This window comes from Biomphalaria glabrata, chromosome 4 (genome assembly GCF_947242115.1).
Source record: "Biomphalaria glabrata chromosome 4, xgBioGlab47.1, whole genome shotgun sequence".
In the NCBI taxonomy this organism is placed as follows: domain Eukaryota; kingdom Metazoa; phylum Mollusca; class Gastropoda; family Planorbidae; genus Biomphalaria; species Biomphalaria glabrata.
The window spans coordinates 51,158,091-51,177,670 of record NC_074714.1 but is presented as its reverse complement, the minus strand read 5'-3'; the positions used below and the strand labels follow the sequence as shown (position 1 = coordinate 51,177,670).

The 19,580-nt window shown below is 32.2% G+C and overlaps 1 protein-coding gene across 1 annotated transcript; it reads left to right on the top strand.

The window, feature by feature from the left end:
• The first annotated feature begins 2,359 nt into the window (after positions 1 to 2,359).
• LOC106077894 (ras-like GTP-binding protein RHO) lies at positions 2,360 to 18,216 on the top strand. Its single transcript, XM_056027955.1, has 5 exons — positions 2,360 to 2,514; positions 6,162 to 6,335; positions 9,447 to 9,823; positions 14,530 to 14,686; positions 16,002 to 18,216. The coding sequence occupies exons 2-5, from the start codon at positions 6,180 to 6,182 to the stop codon at positions 16,272 to 16,274; spliced, it is 963 nt and encodes a 320-aa protein (XP_055883930.1). The 5' UTR covers positions 2,360 to 2,514; positions 6,162 to 6,179; the 3' UTR covers positions 16,275 to 18,216.
• Positions 18,217 to 19,580: the final 1,364 nt, after the last annotated feature.

Below are 19,580 nucleotides of genomic sequence, written 5' to 3'. Positions count from 1 at the left end.
TCGGGACGAACATAACTAAGGAGGGGGCAGTGTTATGACTCTACATTGCACGTTGTCATTAGGTGTGAGACTGCGCACCATGAGACACGGGACAGAGACAGGAAATAAGTGTGGGAGTCAAAAGATGGCTGATGTAAACAAGTGTTGTTATTATTCGAATGTGTAATTGTTATCCGACTATTAGTCTATTATTAAATTGCTGTTTTACCTATCACTTTCGTTGAGGTTCTTTGGGCTCGCTGTAGGCAGAGTTACAGCAATATTATAGGGCCTACTACTAAAATCAAAGGAGCACAGGAGACAATAAAGAGAAAAATAGTCTCCTCATTTCACTGAAAGCATGTTGTTTTTTTTCACACAAATGTTTCCTTAAATACCGGTATAGGCTTATGGGCCAATAATAACAAATTACACAGACAGGCATTTCGAGGCCTATGCTACGATACTTAAAATTGTACAACCTTTACAGACATATATATTTCATCAAATAGCCTAGTTTCCAAAATAATAATAATAATAATAATAAGCCCGGATCTGCTGTTCATCGATAAAAAAGAAAAAACCGCTACCATTATCGATATCGCCGTACCACTGTCTCATAATTTAAGAAACACTGAGATACAAAAACAAAGAAAATATGGGAACCTAGGCTTGGAGATTAAGCGTCTATGGAAATTGTCCAAAATAACAATATACCCCATTGTTATATCAACCGATGGGATAATAACAACTGACCTCACAGACACCTTCAAGGCCCTTAACATTCCTAGGAACATCTTCGTTGCCTGTCAGAGGGCGGTACTGCTGCAGACCTGCCACATCACCAGAAAATTCCTCAGTGGAAACTGTTAAAGGGACTACGATGAATTTTGTTTCTCTTTAGCGAAACTCGACCCTGGCAGCGCCAGAGAAGGACTACTCGTTCATTTCTAACATAATAATAATCTTTATTGTCCGTATGGAAATTTGTCTTACAATTTGTGCATTACACCAAACAAAAAACATTATAATTATAAGAAACCAAAGTGTACATTCACACCAGACTAACTCATAATTTACATGTGACAAAGTTTATACCAGATTGTTCTTATTTAATGATTTGATTGCTAGGGGAACAAAAGAGTGTTTGTGTCTGTTTGTCTTTGCTATCGGTGTCTTGTATCTTTTTTTGTGATGGTAAAATCACAAAATCCTGACACAAAGGGTGATTCTTTATTTCGAGGATCTTGTTAGCTTTTTCTTTTTATAGATGTTTGTCTCAAACAACTGCCCAAATGGGGTTTGTTTTTTGCCAATGATTTTACCAGCAGCATTTAGGATTCTATAAAGTTTATTTTTATTTTTAATGCTCAAATTGCCATACCAGGCAGTGATATTGAAACTTAAAATATTGCAGATGTGAGCGTGATAAAACATAGCCAAGGCCTTTTCGCTAACATTAATAAACCAAATACTTTGTATTGTTTGTGTGTGCGTGTCTGTCCTCCATTGCCTCGGTGAAAATGTCCATTTGGTATAAACGAATAAGCAATCAACGGGTACCGAAACCGGGGCCTCCATCTGATTACATCGGGACACTGAGAGCCAATTAACGCATATTCGATGCAATGGTAGCCGAAAGCCGTCGAGGAGATTCAAAAAGACGTGTTAGCCCAGTCCAAACAAGTCTGCACACCGTTACACAGAGTCCAGGTCTGCACACCATTACACAGAGTCCAGTAGCTGAAGAGGCGGTCTACCCAGAAGCGTGCCTACTAATAGGAATATGAAGAAATTCTCTTAGATCGAGGAGCGAACTTTTAAAATAAATATGATGTGACCAGGGCAACCCAGTAATGGTCTCAAGCATTGATGAATCTTCAGACTGGACTAGGAATGAAGAATTCCTGCTGAAAGAATCCTTCCTGGCGGTCAAAGGATTCATAGAGCAATTTTCGCTCTGATACCCTAATAGACTTTTACGAAGGTGGCCCTACTTGGAACAAAATGGTAGGCAACTGAATGGCAGGCAACTGGCCCTACTTATTATGAATTGACATGTCTCTCTGCAAAGAGTATCACTTATACCCCCCCCCCCCTTTTTTTTTATTTTTACAAAATGCTAAATTTAACACCATACCACAACAATGAGGTTGTTTGTGTCCGCTCACTTTTATCCGTCATGTTTTGACCGGTTTTTATAAAAAAAAAATAATATAAATTTGAGCAAACATATTTATATAACAAGTTTAAACAAATTAATGTAATAAATAATAATAAATCTTTAGCAGAGTTTTTTCTAGTGAACTAGACTATATTTAGACGTAGATCTACCTAGATTTTTGACTGAAGAGCTTCTAGTCTATATATTTTCAGCCTCTTTAGTTTTATACCTGACTGCTCTACTCCCAGAATGCCTTAGTGACGTCGCAAGTTGAAATTGCTGCTATCCCTCTAGGGCGAATTGAGGTGTGGTTCATTGATGTGAGTTAGCAATAAAAACACAAACATAGGTGCTCATAAATATAATAACAGGTACTTATGATATACTATAGTCCCTCTAGAAATATTTAGAGCTAGTTTTTTAAATTTAAAGCTGAGACCCGTTTCTTAACTTCCAATGAGCCTAGTCTAGAGTCTACATATCACGCTGAATTTTAGTTTCTTTTTTTTTTTAAAGCAAGTTGAGTTTTTATATTTTGATTTCCGCCTAGGCTACATGGAATGCCAGTATGATCTTTTCCGGCTTTCTGAAACATATCCACCCTCATTAAATCAAGCCCAAGTTTAACTGTTTGAATTGTTTACATCCAGTTGTTGCCATATTTATTAAATATCCAAATCATCTCGAAATTTACTGTAATACAAGTTCAAGCGCTGTAAAAATGTCCTTATTTTACGCCATCTTGATGACGTCATGCATGGCACCATCATATACTTTACTAGAGACTAGACTTACCTTTTACTAAAATAGTGTCTTCTGACTTAAATTCTAGTGTAGATCTAGAGTTATGAATGAATTGAATGAACTAGATTTGGATACTAAAACTAGAATATACTTGTGTAAGTCTAGATTCTAGATCTAGTTTTTATTATTTATTTTTCTAGATAAAGATTTGATAAATTAAATTTATATCTATTATTATTATATTCTATATTATATTAATAATTATATTATTCTATATCAAGTCAAAAGTAAGATCAGATGAATAGAATCTTTTCTAGATATCTAGTAGATCTTAGTAGATATTATTAATATTCTATTCTATTTAAAATCTGCAAAATGGTAAAAATGGTATTGCATTATTTATTTTATTATTTCTAAACTTTGAAAACTAAAAATCATTACTTTTCTAAGACGACTAAGATAGAATAGATTCTTTTTCCTAGATTCGGGGCGAGCTCCCTTATAGCTTGAAAAATGAAAAAGAGTTACGTACATAATTTATATATATTTATTTATATAGGTCTGTGATCTAATCATTATCGGATAATTGTTTCCGTTTTATGTATAATCAAGTATAATGTATAGGATAGGCATAGGTCTTTGGATTAGCCATTTAAAATAAATTAAAGTTCAGGGTTAGAGAATACTGAATCTAAATAGAGTAGTCTTACTATAAGTTTAAGCTAAAACTATAATGTTTATTATCTTAACTTACATTTTAGACTCAAGCAAGCTAATCATTATTTAGACTTTAGTATACATAGACAACGTTGTATGGTAGTCTTAGATTTAGAATATTCTCGATTTATGGACTAGTGTCACTAGTCCTGGAATTATTCTAAACTAGATGTGGTCTTAATCATCAATAAAAATGACAAAATCAACCTTTTTGTTCCTTATGAAAAACAATAAAATGTTTGATTCCAACTATATATTGCACCAAATTTATCATTGTATTACAAGTACTTAACTCTAAAGTAGAATCTAGATTTAATAGAGATATTTTTTTTTATTTAGATATTGAATAAATTACTGTCAAGTGGGCTAGTGAAAATTGGGTTAAGTTGTTCTGGTTGGCACTGTTGTGCAAGTGATCTTAGTCAGCTAAAGTTGTGATTGCCTGTATGTGCAATTGACACAGCTTCTTTTTCGTTCTTATTGTTATGTTGGAGCGTTCAGATGACTAGACCAATACATGAGATAAACTGCGCAGTGGTTTCCAAATCAGGGAGCTCTTTCTATTGGGGTGTTTTGGGGCCAGTGTCTTGTACAGGCCTCTTGGTAAAGAGAGCAGTTTTGGAGGACGTGGTCGGCATGCTCTGGTGATACAACACATGGGCAGATTTCACTGGTTCTAATTTTGAGCTTCCGGTACATGTGTTGTCGCATTCTGTTGTGTCCGGTCCTGAGTCGAAAGATTAGACATTGATCTTGTCGGGATAGCTTATAGTAAGCATCATCTTTCTTGCGATTTGGATAAGAGCTCGTTCATTTCTCATTTATTTTATTTACATTTAATTTCTTCAATTTTTCTGGATAGAGTGCAGAGTTTATTTGTGAGTCACACAGCCAATGTTATAAGTGCTGTTTACAACAATGGTGTTTTCATTTTTTTCACCAACACATTTTTTATCCATGATATTTTGGACTTTAAGTACTTTAAAAATATAACATTTTGATAAGTGTTAAATGAGTGAACTGAGGAAAGAATTGTCAGTTTTTGAAGCATCATTATGTGTTTTGAGCGATGTAGAAGTTTGTAAAATTGATGTTAAAAAATCTTCAGTCATTTGAATTTAAATCTCATAAAAACAAGTCATTATCAAGACATCTAAAGATATTTCAATTTCACATATTTGAAATTTGATTAAACAGAATCATTAGACTGAACCAAGATAATTTAATTTAAATATAATGATAGTTTAAGACTCATACCATCTTGAAACAAAAAGTCTCTAAGAGAAAATTATTTCATTTGTTGACTGATTCTATTTAGATAGAAGACCAGATTAGTCATTTAGATTATTAGATCTAATTGATGTAGTATCTAGACTAGACCACGACTAGATCTAATTGATCTAGATTGACTAGACATCTCAATCAAGATCTAGCTAGAATCTAGATATAGATTTTCAACTGTAATTCTACCACACCTAATTAAAATTTGGATTCAAGATAATATAATAATACTGAAAATTAGTAAAAAGCAGTGCTTTTTTTGTGACACTACGCGCTGGTACCTTTTTTCAATGTGGGAAAAAAATTATTACTTTTCTTTCATTTTAATGTTTATTATGGATTTATTAGTAGTTAATTTTTTACAAAAAAAAAAAGCACTGGTAAAAAGTATAATAAATGTATACTTATCTATTTATTTGTTCTGTGTATAGTGATAGGAGTTTTTTGTTGGGCTCAAAAATTAAAGTTGGTGGTTTCATTTCAATTGTATTCACTTCCTTAGACAATGTACTTTAATAATATATTAAAAAAAAAAATAGAACTGGAATATATGTACAGAGTGGTGTTAGTTCAGGGGGATACTCACTTTTGCTTTTCAAGTGCATCATAGGCAATCACAGGGACACAATTAGTAAAGTAGACCTAACTAGCTAATTTTTTTTTTTTTTTTTTGGCTTAAAAGAGGTTTTTTATGTATTAAGTAGCTAGAAAAAAAAAGATTTTGAGCACTTCTGTTAAGGCTCAGTTTAACAATTGGGACACGTAGCATCCACAACATTATTGGTAAAAGTTTTTTTAATAGGATTTTTAGGAAGTTAATAGAATTCATGTTTTACTTGTTATGTAACTATTATTAGGGCGTTATCTGCTGCAATATTTCAACCATAATCCTGTTTACAGTGGAGGTATTTTGAAATTTTTAAAAATAAAAAGTAAAAGCAGGACTTGTAAGCATTATATATGTGAATATTAACTATTGGGTGTAGGATTATTTTAGTGAATGTTGTCTTCAGAAGTTTCAAATTTTGTGTTGAAAAATTTCTACAAATCCTGAACAAATAACACCCATAAATGTACAGCATTTTATTATTTGTCAGAGCTAAATAATTAGCCCTGGAAGCTTTCACTTTCTTGTGAGACTTCACCTGTTAACTGCTTTTGCTTTTGAGACAATATTTAGTAAAGACAGCCTGAAATTATGACTGCAAATATATATTTACATTTCAATCAAATACATTTTTATAACATGCTAATTTTATTTTTCTTATTATTACAGATAGCCACATTGCCAGCCATGGCAGCAATACGTAAGAAGCTTGTGATTGTTGGTGATGGTGCATGTGGTAAAACATGTCTACTGATAGTTTTTAGCAAAGACCAGTTTCCTGAAGTTTATGTGCCAACAGTTTTTGAAAATTATGTAGCAGATATTGAAGTAGATAGCAAACAGGTCAGTGGGATTGTTTTAGATATTAAATTAACAAAAAAAAAAAGTCTGGTCTAATGATTTCAAAGAAAAATGTTTTAAGACATTTGATGGTGGGGAAGAGCTATTGCTAATAAACATTATTGTGTAAAGCTTTTGTGCAGATACAAGAAATTTAAACATGAAATGGCAGCATCAGAAGACAATAATCTAAATAAAAAGTAAAGATATATTAGCTATCAACCCAGCAAAGCCTAGCATTAGAGAAATTTAGTTGTAATTGTGGTAGAGGTTTGAAGCTGGTCAGGTGTGTATGGCTTACATTTGTAGATGAAAAAAGCCTGGTAATCTTTAGGAAAAATCAACATGAATCTCTTTTGGGAATTTGACTTCTTTACTTAGTTTCAGCTTTACTACAAGGCTTTGTTGCTGGGTTTGGAGATTTACTTATCAGGTCTTTTTGTTTTCCTTGCAATTATGCTCCCCCTAGAGCTAAATACATTAATATATATTTATATACATATATACATTACACTTGTGCAGAGCTTTTAAATATATTATAATCATTTGGAAAACTTTTATTTCCTTTTTTTTTTTTTTTTTTAAATTTACTGGAACTTCTCTGCTGGCATATTTCAAATAACTAAAAGTTATATTAGGTCAGTAGTATACATCCTCAGTGACCGCATTATTTTTTCTCGAAAAATCAGTAATGAATTTGAAGAGTTTTTTTTATTATTCGCTCGAGACTGGAATCAGGAGGCGTTTTCTTTTCCTGACTTTTGAATTTAAAAGGAAAATTGAATATCCATTATTTGGTGAGTTGAACAATTTTAGCATGAATTTTCTTAGATTCCTAAGGGATGAGGTTTTAATGTAAAACAAATACCATTAGTAGCTTATTTTCAATTAGTGGCTTACATTTTTTTTTACCTGCCTTTTATTAACATTGCATTTTGAAAATTAATTCTCTTAAATATATATATATATATATATGTGTGTATATATATATATATTCCTAGCTCTATTCCAGGCTTTTACCTGAAATTGCATGGTAGTGTTAAATTGAATGTATAGCAATTCATCTGACTATGCATATAAGCTTAAGATGACATTGCTAAAAAAAAAAAAAAAAAAAAAAAGTCTTGCATGATTTACTGCCTCTTATCATGATTTCTTGTTCATCAAATCATAAGAAACCTATTATAGGTTATTTAATAAAGCGTTTGAGAATTAAGGTTTCATCTTTATTGTTATTGTAACTCTAACACATGCATTTATTTTGCTCTTTTAACAAAAAGTATCCTAATATACCAGTACAATAGCTATCATTTCAAGGTTATTACACAACTTTAAAAAATTCACTGCTTTTATAATAGTTTTATTAATACAGTAGAACAGTTATTTGCTTTACAACCAAGCCTCCTAAATAAACAAGTTTTTTTTTTTCTTACATTTTTTTTTTTAGAAAATGTATAAATGTTTAAAAATTAACCTCCTATTTGGGCACAATACAAGTGATGGTAGTAAACCTGTAAATTTGGCACTACATTGAAGCAGTACTAGAATTTCTTGTCATCCAGATAATACATTCATGAATGTGAAGCTCTATTAGTAATATCATGTGATATTGGTGCGGTTAAAAGTTTTTTTGTGTGCTCCAAGACGCAATATCACTGTCATGGTGGTGTATTAATATAAATTTAACGATTTTTGTGTCTGGCACAAATTGAAATGATGAATGTCAAACTTGCTTTTTTAAATTAGACTAGCAAACAACAAAACATGCTTTGTTTTTTCATTGAATTACAATCTTGTGGATTTAACAAAAAGGAGATTTGGAAATATGTAATCTGTATAGTGCATGTTCCATTTGCCATATTTTTTGTCATAGACATAGTCATACCAATTAGCTTAGCTTAGTCTGAACTGCCAGCACACATAAATATTTTTGTGAATTAACTTAATGTCAAATTATCTGTTTCTATTTCAATGAAAGGAAAGGACTATTGGGACATAACACTGGTGACAATTCAGTACACTTCAGTAACAAACTTAATTTCTTTACTTTTCAAATTAAAATCTATGAAACTCTTATTGTTGACATTATTTGAAAATTCAGCCTGAGCTCTCCCTCAGATTCCTAAGTGCTTAGTAGGCCTAATCACACTCTAATTTTTTAACTTAGCCAATTTAGGTTTACACTGGCTAAGTCACTACTAGCCTAGACTTGAGTAGACTTGAACCATTTCTAATGCAATAATGGGTGAAATTGTAAAATTCTTCTAGCTTATAAAAGTTTCATGTGAAACTAAAATAGTTTTGATAAATCATCATTCTTAATACTATAGGTTTTTATATTTTTGTTTTATCTACCAATTTGAATTTTATCTAGCTCTAATATTGTCTAAAGGTAGTTTATTTGTATCTCTATGTTAAATAGTGATAAACAGTTTATACTAATACAGTGTTTAAATTAAAGCGATGTGGCGCTTAATGGAAAATTACATTGATTTTCATTAATATGAAAATGTTAAATTCATGATCCATGCATAGACTTTTTGACATTTTGTACATAGTTTGTCTTCATGCTTTTGCTTCTGTAAAAAATTTTAACAGTTTGAGCGCAGGAGTTTTTCTAAGTAATTTTTAGCAATCTGGTTTGGGAACTTTCAAAAACAAAAATAGGTTGTGTTGAAAATTATGACATTGCATCAAGCTGCTTTTGTTATATAGATTTTGTTTTATTATCTTGTGCAATTTTTACATTTGACTTTGTGTCCCAGTTTCAAGATCTATTTTTTTTTTGGTGATATTTCTATTTCTTGAAGTCTTGGTGCTAAAAGCTTGAAGGAATGTCATTTGCAGTGACTATTTCATTGTGAAGTATTTCCCATATATACTGCTCATGTAACATATAGTCATCGATACTTTGTCAAAAAGATTTTTTTGCTTTGTTTATTTAGTAAAGTGAAAGTAGATTATAGATTTATATTAGACTGGTCTTTTTTTTAAATTATAAATCATTTTTAGTTTTGCAATTTAAAAAAAAAAATTTTTGCTTCTTTCCTCATTCTTTCAATGTGTAGAATTTATTTATTTTTTTTTAACTTTTTTTTTTCTTTTCTCTTATAGGTTGAATTGGCCTTGTGGGATACAGCTGGACAAGAAGACTATGACCGTTTGCGACCATTGTCCTACCCAGATACTGATGTGATTCTAATGTGCTTTTCAATAGACAGTCCTGATAGCTTAGAAAATATCCCAGAAAAATGGACCCCTGAAGTGAGACATTTTTGTCCCAACGTGCCCATTATACTTGTTGGCAACAAGAAGGACCTCCGGCATGACCAGGTTACCATCCGAGAGCTCCATAAAATGAAACAACAGCCTGTTAAGTTTGAAGATGGTAAAAGTATGGCTGAAAACATCAATGCATTTGCTTATCTTGAATGCTCTGCCAAGACCAAAGAAGGTGTGAGAGAGGTATTTGAAACAGCTACCAGAGCAGCACTATCCACAAAAAGGAAAGCTAGAAAATTCAAATGCAATCTTCTTTAAGTACTCATTTCAATTTGTTTTGAAATGTTTGTTTTTATTGGTGTTTAGTGTCACTACTGTTTTGTTTTTTCACTGAGTATTCAAGTGGTGTCATAAAAAAGTTTTTTTTTATGATGTCCTCAACTTTCCATGTGTTATCTATCAAATGAATAAACTTAATAGTGACTGAAGTTAATTCTTAAGCATTAAGTTAGCTGTTATATCGCTTTTGTTTATGTTATTTAGAATTATACTAATAACTCTTATTGCGATTTATTGTGATATTGCAGCTTAAAATTATTAACATTTTTAATAGTTATATGGTTTTTTTTTCTCTCTAGTTCAAACTAATATGGATGTATTAGTAGATTGCTATTAAAATCAGCCCTAAAAAAAACAAAAACAAATTCTTAATTTATATTTTCTTAGCATTTAAACATATATCAGACCTGCCTACCGTTACGCAAAATGCGTATTCGTTACGCAAAATCTCCCAAAAATGACCGTCAGTACGCAAATACGCATTGAACCCGTCACGTTACGCATTTCGTATCCTTTTTTTTTTTCCTCTCTTGACTAGATTACGAGCGGTCACGGAGGTCACGCTAAGCCGTCCTGTTGGGGGGGGGAACAGAAAAAGGTGGGGGAACACATTGTGTCCAGATCTATACGTTGATTGGTTCTTAAAAGCAATTAGGTTTAGTCTAGAAATGAAGAACGCGAGAGTGAGGGAGTGGCGGGTTGGTACCGTCAGTTAGCTGATACACCAACGTGACTTTTTTTTTTGTAAGTTCATTAGTAGAAATTAATTATGTTTAATCCCTGATTCCCGTATTTATTTCTATAGAAAACAAATATCGAAGTGCTATCAATTCAAAACACATTGAGTGACATTGTAGATATCTAGTCTAGATCTAGAATGTAGATAACATTATTAACATGTTATATAGGAATAGATCTAGCTAGAGTCTAGCTAGTCATGTGCTTACGTTATGTCATGATTCTCTACATTACTCTACTCTACAATCTAGATCCAATTTAGTTGTAGTATGATTTAGATTGACTAGATCTAGATCGATAACTATACTACCATCTAGTCTAGATCTAGACTAGATTCTTAGTCTTAGTATAGGATAGATCAAGAATGAAGGTAGGCCTACGAAAGTTTGGAGTAGACCTACGTTTGTAGCGGATCAACGGCATCGGTAACACTCTTGAGCCCAGATCTAGAGTAGATTATATTCATTATATAGACATAGATCCAGATCTAGTCTAGATATCATCTCTATTGTCGTATTGATTTAGATTATAGATCTAATCATGACATCTAGATCTAATATATATATATATATATGACAAAATAGTGGATCGCGTAAGTGTTACGCATTCTGGTGCCAAAATACGCATTTTGACCATCAGCGTTAAGTATTTGGACTTTTTTTGGTAGGCAGGTCTGATATATTGAGTAGGGTAAGTGTTGCTCTTGCAAAGTATAATCTTTATCAATTATTTGGTTTCACTCAAATAATTCAGCACTCTAATTTAGCAACGTTAAAAATGTGGCTTTTACCATAAATAACCAAAAAAATAGTTCATACCATATTTAGGCAAAGTGCAAATGGTATACCAAATATTTTACTTAATATACAGTTTATAATTGGTGTAGCATGATTAGGAAACAGTAACATTTTTATATATTTGTAAGAAATTAATTTTTTTTAAATGTGTCAAAATGATCTGCGAATTGCTTTGTTGTTACTGGTATTAATAATTTTAATTAATTCTATTTCACTGAACTTTTTATGCCTAAATATTTATTTTAAAAAGTTAAACTGCAAGCAAGGCAATTTCTGCTAACTAAATTTCTTTGTTGTTGCCAAGGACGAATCTATTAACAAAAATGAACATCTCAAAACTTCGAAGATAAAGTTGACTGTTTAATGTTTCTATCTGACTTGTCATATTTTCTTCCTGCTGAAATAACTTGAATGCAAGATAGCAGCATTGTTGGGCTGATGGATTTTTTTTTTTTTCATAGTTCAAGAATATTTAATGGCATCAGTGACACACCATTAATAATTAAAATACAATATACTGACATTGATATTTTATGAAGGAAATGCCATTCTAAAACTAGCTATTAAGGTGCTATAATGAGAAAAGCGTTGGTGTCTTCCTTTGTTTATTTCAAACATTTATTAAATGATGTAGTCTTTAGTAATGAATTGTAGTTCTACTTCACAAAAGTGAAAAAACAACAAAAAAAAAACCCTATTAGGTTTTATGATAACAATCTTGTTCTTTTCTTACACTTTCTTGGCTTCTGTACATATAGAAAAATTGAATGCTTTGCAATGTATTGTCTAATTCAATGTACACTGTTAGTTCATAACAGCATGTAAACATTCTACTCAAAATTTGCTTGTATCTAAGAGAATTGTTTTATGATATGATAAACTTATTTTTAAGTCAAAGAGTTAAAATGCTAATTTAGCATTATTCTCTTATTCATATGCATTCTACCTAGTAAATAAAAATTTTCTCAAATGAATTAAGCATTACATTCAGTAATTTTAGGATGGCTGCCTGGTCGTGCGGTTTGCGCGCTGGACTGTCGTTCGGATTTATCGACGGTCAAGGGTTCAAACCCTGCCCGCTCCCATCCGCCGTCGTCCTGCGGGAGGTTTGGACTAGGAAGTAAACTATCTTCAACTCTGAAGGAACATCCGAAACATGTAAAACATTTTACAAACAAACAAAACAAACAGTATCCAAGAAAACGATTTTTTTTTATTGCTGGGCTACAAAACAGAAAAGTATTTGTACTTCTGTGTATATGTGTTTGACCTAATTTAATATACCAGGGTATAAAAATTAGACTGCAATATGAATTTATTTTGACTAGTCTGTTTATATTGCTGTTACTATTAGAATTACATACATTATGCTAGCTCATAATTCAGGGAGGTTGTATGTTAAAATATAAATTTATGTTCAAAGTATAAATAGAAAGTCTGTTTGAGCAAAGACATTTTCCTATTTTTTTAACATATTTCAGCCATTCTTATACTATATGTACAAGGTCATTTCTTGAGTGTTGATTACACGCATGTGTATTGCTTTTTGATAAGTAAGAATATATGTGATCAGTTTTAATATTTGTCCTATGTCTAATTCTTATGATCTGAATGTTTTTTTTTTTCCTAAAGTATTTGTACAAAGTGTGTTTTTTTAATTTTTTAAATCTAAGTTGTAAATATTAAAGCATTGCGTTATTGAATGTCAGATTTTTATGTATTTTTTATGACTTTTTTTTAAAAGCATATTAATTTATTACTAGGCTATTTTCTGTTGGATTATTATATTTTTTCTTGTTAGTATACAGTTTTGTTACTTTTTTTTTATAGCTGTTCGTAACTTGATATGTTTCACACAATTCCTTGCTCTATTTTTCTGATTAAATTACCTTAATGATAACAAATCTGTGTTCATTTTTAATTCATATTGACTCATGGGATTGAACATAACAGTTATATATGGTTAGCGCTCTGGGCTGGTTTACTGGGATACTATACTCATAACTTAATACATCTTTGTTTTATATTATTGCGGGTCATTGTATTGAAGGTTACAAGTAAGCATTCAAAATGTAAACTTTCCAAAGAGTCACTTGTACATGTATGTTATTTAATTGATCATCATTAAATATACACTGAGAGCAATGCCATCTTATTTAGTTAATCATTGTTTGTTTTTTAATGTTTCCACCTGCTGATATTTTCATATCACCAGAAGAAACAAAAAATGTTATCAATACAGTTACTTCTTGAAACTTGAGCCAGACAAAAAAAAAAGTATATGTGCATATCTAAAACAGTATTGAGCATTGACCAAAGCAGACATGCTTACAAAAATAGGAAAAAAAGAAAGATGATTGTTACCTAATAAAAAAATGTCAAATGCACACTAATAGCCTTTTTGAAAATTGAATCTGGTATTAAAAGTAAGAAACAATACATGTGCACCATCTGATATTAACTAAGAAGTATCAAACAACTTTTATAAAAAATTGTTTGGATTAAGAAAAATGTTTCTGCTTGAAATTAAACTTAATTTCCTAAAGGATTACACTATGATAATAATGTGGATAGTTACAAAGAAACATTTTTTCATTAAGCTTATTTCACCATGGTGCTGACAGCAAACCTTAAGAACTTCTGCTGGACCTAGATTTCTCTGCATGTGATAGTTTTTAGATAACATTTATCATCTTTATTGTAAATACCCAACTACTGGCTAAGGTTAAAAGTTTTTATTTTTTTGAAAGGATAATATAAATTAATTACAGGGAGAAAAAGTAATATTTAAATAACTTTCTTAGTTGCTTGCTGTTACAAAACACATTACTGATTATAAATTACATATCTGCTTTTCATTTACAGATTTTTCAATATTTAGTGTTCAATTTCAAAGGGTGTTTTTTTTTTAAAGTTTATTATTTGGTACTAATTGAGATTGTGCCTTAATGACATGCAGATAGTGCCTTGCTGACACTGTGGTTCAACTTTCTAAAAGACATTTATAAGGCTAAATGTAGACGGTTTTGATGAACTACCATAAAATCAATTTTTTCTCTCTTTGCATCAAAAAGAAATAATTATTGTTTTTATTTTGAATAATTACAGGTAGAACTAGCCTTATGGGACACAGCTGGTCAAGAGGATTATGATAGGCTTCGACCATTATCATATCCTGATACTGATGTTATTCTAATGTGCTTCTCTATAGACAGTCCAGACAGTTTGGAAAATATCCCTGAAAAATGGACCCCTGAGGTAATTTTTATAAGGGTTTGACTAGTGACACTTAATGAAACTTAACTCATTAGCTACTAATGCGACCAAATGGGCCCTTCCCCCCTCACTACTAATGCGCCCACCACAGCACACACACAGCGTGACTTGCGTATCTCTCGTTTTCATGTGCAACCCGTGGTGTTATTTTGAGCTGGCTGGGTTTTTAAAAAAGTAGAAATATAGATCGTTTCTTAAAAAAAAACTGATGTTTTTACGTCTTTCGCTTCAGTTTCTATGTGTCTTCAAAGTTTGGTGATTTTTTTTTTTCGATTTTCCTTAGCTGCGCAGGCCATTTTCTCAATGACCTTTCAATTTTTAGACCCATTATCGCAAATAATATACTAAATACATCTAATAATGAACTTGATATTGATCAAGACATTGATCATTAGAATTTAGTGCTACATTTAGACTTAGATCTAGTCCGATTCAGAGAGAGAGTGAAGTAAGCATTAGATCTATCATCTAGTCTAGATCTAGACTATTCTGGATCTAGCGTCAATGAATCTTCTTTGACTGATATTTTGAACAGTTTTTATTTACCACATGAAAACTTTTGATGAAATAGATCTAGTTGGGGGTGTTCACAACATTGGTTTGGAGAATGACTTGATTACTTTTACTTGGTTATGCTAGAAGTAATGAAACCTGAGACACATGCAGAACCACATCAGCATGATGCCATGTTCATTCAACTAAGGGCCTCACGCGCACCCAGTGAAAGTCAGTAAATACTCAAGACATATACAGATTTTATATATAAGCATAATGTTTATTGTATAGGCCTACTAAATTCCTAATTATAAACATTACTGGTCTTTGGGTAAATGTTAAAGGTTATCAAAAATTACAGATCTGATTGGGGGGGGGGGGGGTCCACCCGTCTTCAAAAAATCAGGCACTCGAACAAATTTTCGTCTTTACCTGTTGTTTTTATTGTTTTAATCTTGTAAAACCTATTCAAATTATACATCATTTTAAAGGTCATCCATTTCTCTTTTTTTTTAGAAGTATTTTTTGTTATTGATAGATGTTGTTTTATGTTTTTAAAAATATATTTTGTAAAGTCAGTCTATTCCTGTTTTTTGGGAGTTACCTCCCTTTGCTTAGTATTTAGAGAGATGCTGCTTAGGCATGGGCTTAGTAGCTAATGAGTTAAAGATGGCCCCATAACAATTTTTAATGAAACTTTAAGATGGCCCCATAACAATTTTTAATGAAACTTTAAGATGGCCCCCTAACAATTTTTAAGACAAGCATGAAGTTAAACATTTTTGTTTATTTGCTCTTTAAGGTTCGTCATTTTTGCCCAAACGTTCCGATCATTCTTGTTGGCAATAAGAAAGATCTTCGCAATGATGAAAGCACCAAACGAGAATTGATGAAAATGAAACAAGAACCTGTGCGGCCAGAAGAGGGTAGAGCCATGGCTGAAAAAATCAATGCCTACTCATACCTCGAGTGCTCTGCTAAAACAAAGGAAGGTGTACGTGAAGTGTTTGAAACTGCTACTAGAGCTGCACTCCAAGTTAAAAAGAAGAAAAAGGGTGGATGTATTGTATTGTGAATGTGTGGAAATATTAATTTTTTTTTTAATTATTCAAATCTGGGGCTCGCGAGAATGTACTATGTTTAAATTAGTCAATTAAATATATGCATAAAGTTCTTCTCAAAGTAAAAACAAAACAAAATGATGTGTACAATTGTCAAGGTACAGGTAGCAATGAGCTGTCTGCTACAAATTGGTTGGTGTACTATGTCAAATCATAGAAAGTTGTTTTTTTTTTCATCCTATTATAGAACTGTTAGACGATATCCTTTTTTTTTCTTTCAGTCGCTGTTCATTGTTTTGACCATACAAATGTGCTTTTAAATTTGTCCTCTCTATTTGATGATGCTCATTGTAACCTAACAGCTCACAGCTGCTCCATGGACAGTAAACCTCATCACTGGTATATTGGAAAGGCTGCAACTTGTCAAATAATAGGGGGAAATAACTGTACCTTAGTTTGCGAGAAAATGCCTAGGTGTGACTGCGTGGCTGGATATTTTATACTATAATTTTATTATTATTATTTTCTGCATGCTGACTCGTTTAATCATGTGTAACAAACAACAAAATCAAGTATGTTCATTGTAAATGTAGCCTGAACACCCGGTACTCAGTTCGATCCTTCATTGGTTTCAATCATTTTGGATTGTTTTTTTTGTTTTTTAAAGACTATGAAGTGATTAAAAAGTGTGTTTGGCATTATCTCTTTGGTGACTTCTATATTGTTAAAAGGTTTTGTTGCTGTCAACTATTCTTTGCTGTGTAAGCTAGAAGTATGTTGATGTTTAAAAACTCACTCCATCTCTTTGTCTTTTTCATGTACTATGACTTAGTATGTTTGAATGTTGTTGTTTTTTTTTTCGTCAGTTCTCTGATTTACTCATGAGATTTGATAATTGTTAATGCTTCTTCGGCCAATTAACTACGATATGTTCAGCAACTGTAGTTACATGAGTAGTGTGCAGTTGATATTCTGTCAGACCTTACCCTGAGTTTTGTAGTATTTCTATCGCTTGGTCTTAAGTCTGTCTTGTGTGCTGTTGAAGACTGAGATGGTTGGACTTGATCATTGATGCATATGTTTCATTAGACAGTCAACAGAGGTTTTGTTTAGTCAGCTGGTTATCTTCATGATACTTCTATGGTACCATACTCACATTTAGAATGCTTTAAAAAAAAAAAAAACGTCTATAAATAAACTAAAACATTTTATAATGTTGATTTTCTTTTGCTTGTAATTATTATTTTTTTTTTTAAATTTAAATTAGGGCAAAGCCAATTTCTTTTCTTTCATTATGATTGCATGTAACAGCACTTCATAAGGTATTAATGGCCATAGTGTGTGCCATACAATTCTACATTAGAAACCACTTAATGAGATATTCATAAAGCAAAATGTGTTTAAACTAGTGGTACTTTTATAATATGAAAGGTTTATTTATTCAGCTAATTGTAGAAAATCTTTACCTTCAAAACTGTCAAAGTGTTGGATGAATTGGTCATTCACTTCTCACTACATTTTGTATAATGTATTTTTGAAATCATTTTTTTTTTTTACATATTAGAACTAGCATTCATCTTGAGACAATTCATTGATTTATAATCTGTAGTATTTTTTTTTTTTTTTTTTGAAGTAATTAAAAAAAAAATAAAAGCCACAAACATTTATTCTTGTTCATAGGTAGAGATAAAAAATGTTTCTATTTTTTCCACCTAGTGTCCATGAGTTGAGTGCGAAGGTTATGTTCATGTTCAGTCACATTTTTTTTTTTTTTTTAATTTCAATTACATATTTTCTAGGTTTTTTTTTTTTTTGTGTCCCAGTTTATTTTTCGCCTTGTGGAACAAGCTATTTTTGGTTTAGCATGAGTATAGCATGCTATTCCATTGAAAATTATACTACACTTTTTCAAACAATTTACCAGTATCTTAAGCCAATAAACTATTTCTTCATTGAGATCATTTTCCTGTTGTTCTTTTTTAAAAACACTGACTAAAAACAGATCTACATACGTATAGATTTAGAAGAGTTTCATAAAGTGGGGTACGTGTACATCCAGGGGTAGGCGTTGCACCTTATTAACTATGCTGATTTTTTTAAAAAGATACCCATTTTTATTATGTTATGTTAATGAATTAAGTTGAAAAAAAAAGGGGGGGGAGGGTACTCCAGCATTACAAAAATTATACAAGAGGGACACATAGGTGTAATGTTTGGGAAACACTGATTTAGGGCGCGAGTTCAGCCTTACACTAAGTCTCACCAAGACTGAAATCCTGACACAAGACGCCTCATAATAATAATTAATATCGGCATTCATCAACTATTGCCACCAACCCAGCTAATTCACCAATTGTGTTCCTTAGAATAAGTTATACACCTAACAGTGTGAACAGCATTAGCTCATAAAATAGGCCTAATAATATTAAACTTGTCAAAGGGTAGCATACTGCTGCAGACCTGTCACGTCATCAGAAAATATCTCAGTGGACGCAGAGAAGTGGACTACGATTAAATTTTCCCTTTATGAAGCTCATTCCTGGCAGTGCCAGAGATTGAAATTTAATTCACTTCCATGATGATGATAATAATAAGGCTTGACTTCGAGACCGAAGGAGTGCAGTATTCCACGAGACTACGCGATCCCAGTTGCGACCTACTTATTTTGCCACAACTAGCGCAGACAATCGTTTCCGCCGATGGTCGATTCTCTTCTCGCTCGTTGTCTTTTCGTTGCTGACGTTTGTTCTCGACAGTGGATTTTCTTTTAGATGCCAAAGGCAATCTGTTTTGTGGATATTGTAATAACTTAAGTGAGGCAACTCAACGAGGCACATATATCTTTATTTACAAGACATCACAAGTTCATAAAACATCATCTTTCTTAGGCACAATCTCTCCATATTGGCTCTCTACTTGGGCGGAAATCGTTAGTCTCTGCATGTCAACATCCTGTTCTGGTCTGGTCACTAGAAGTGCGCATCTCTGCACTAGCCTGGACGCTGGTGCGCATGGCAAAATCATAACATAACAATATGAAAGGTGGTCAGCGTAACAGAGGTGTCCCCGGAAACGCTTAAGAGCAGCGGTTCTCAACCTTTTATGATCGGCGACCCGTTTTTACAATCCCCCACTCTTCAGCGACCCCACACACACACATACAGAAATAGAAGAATAGACAATAACAATTTTTAACAATTAATAATTTTCGATGGTCTTAGGCGACCCCTGGCAAATCGTCAATCGACCCCCCCCCCCCCCCCAAGAGAAATGGGCAGTGCCTTCTTTACAGAAACTGACGTCATCACGTTTTCTTTTGG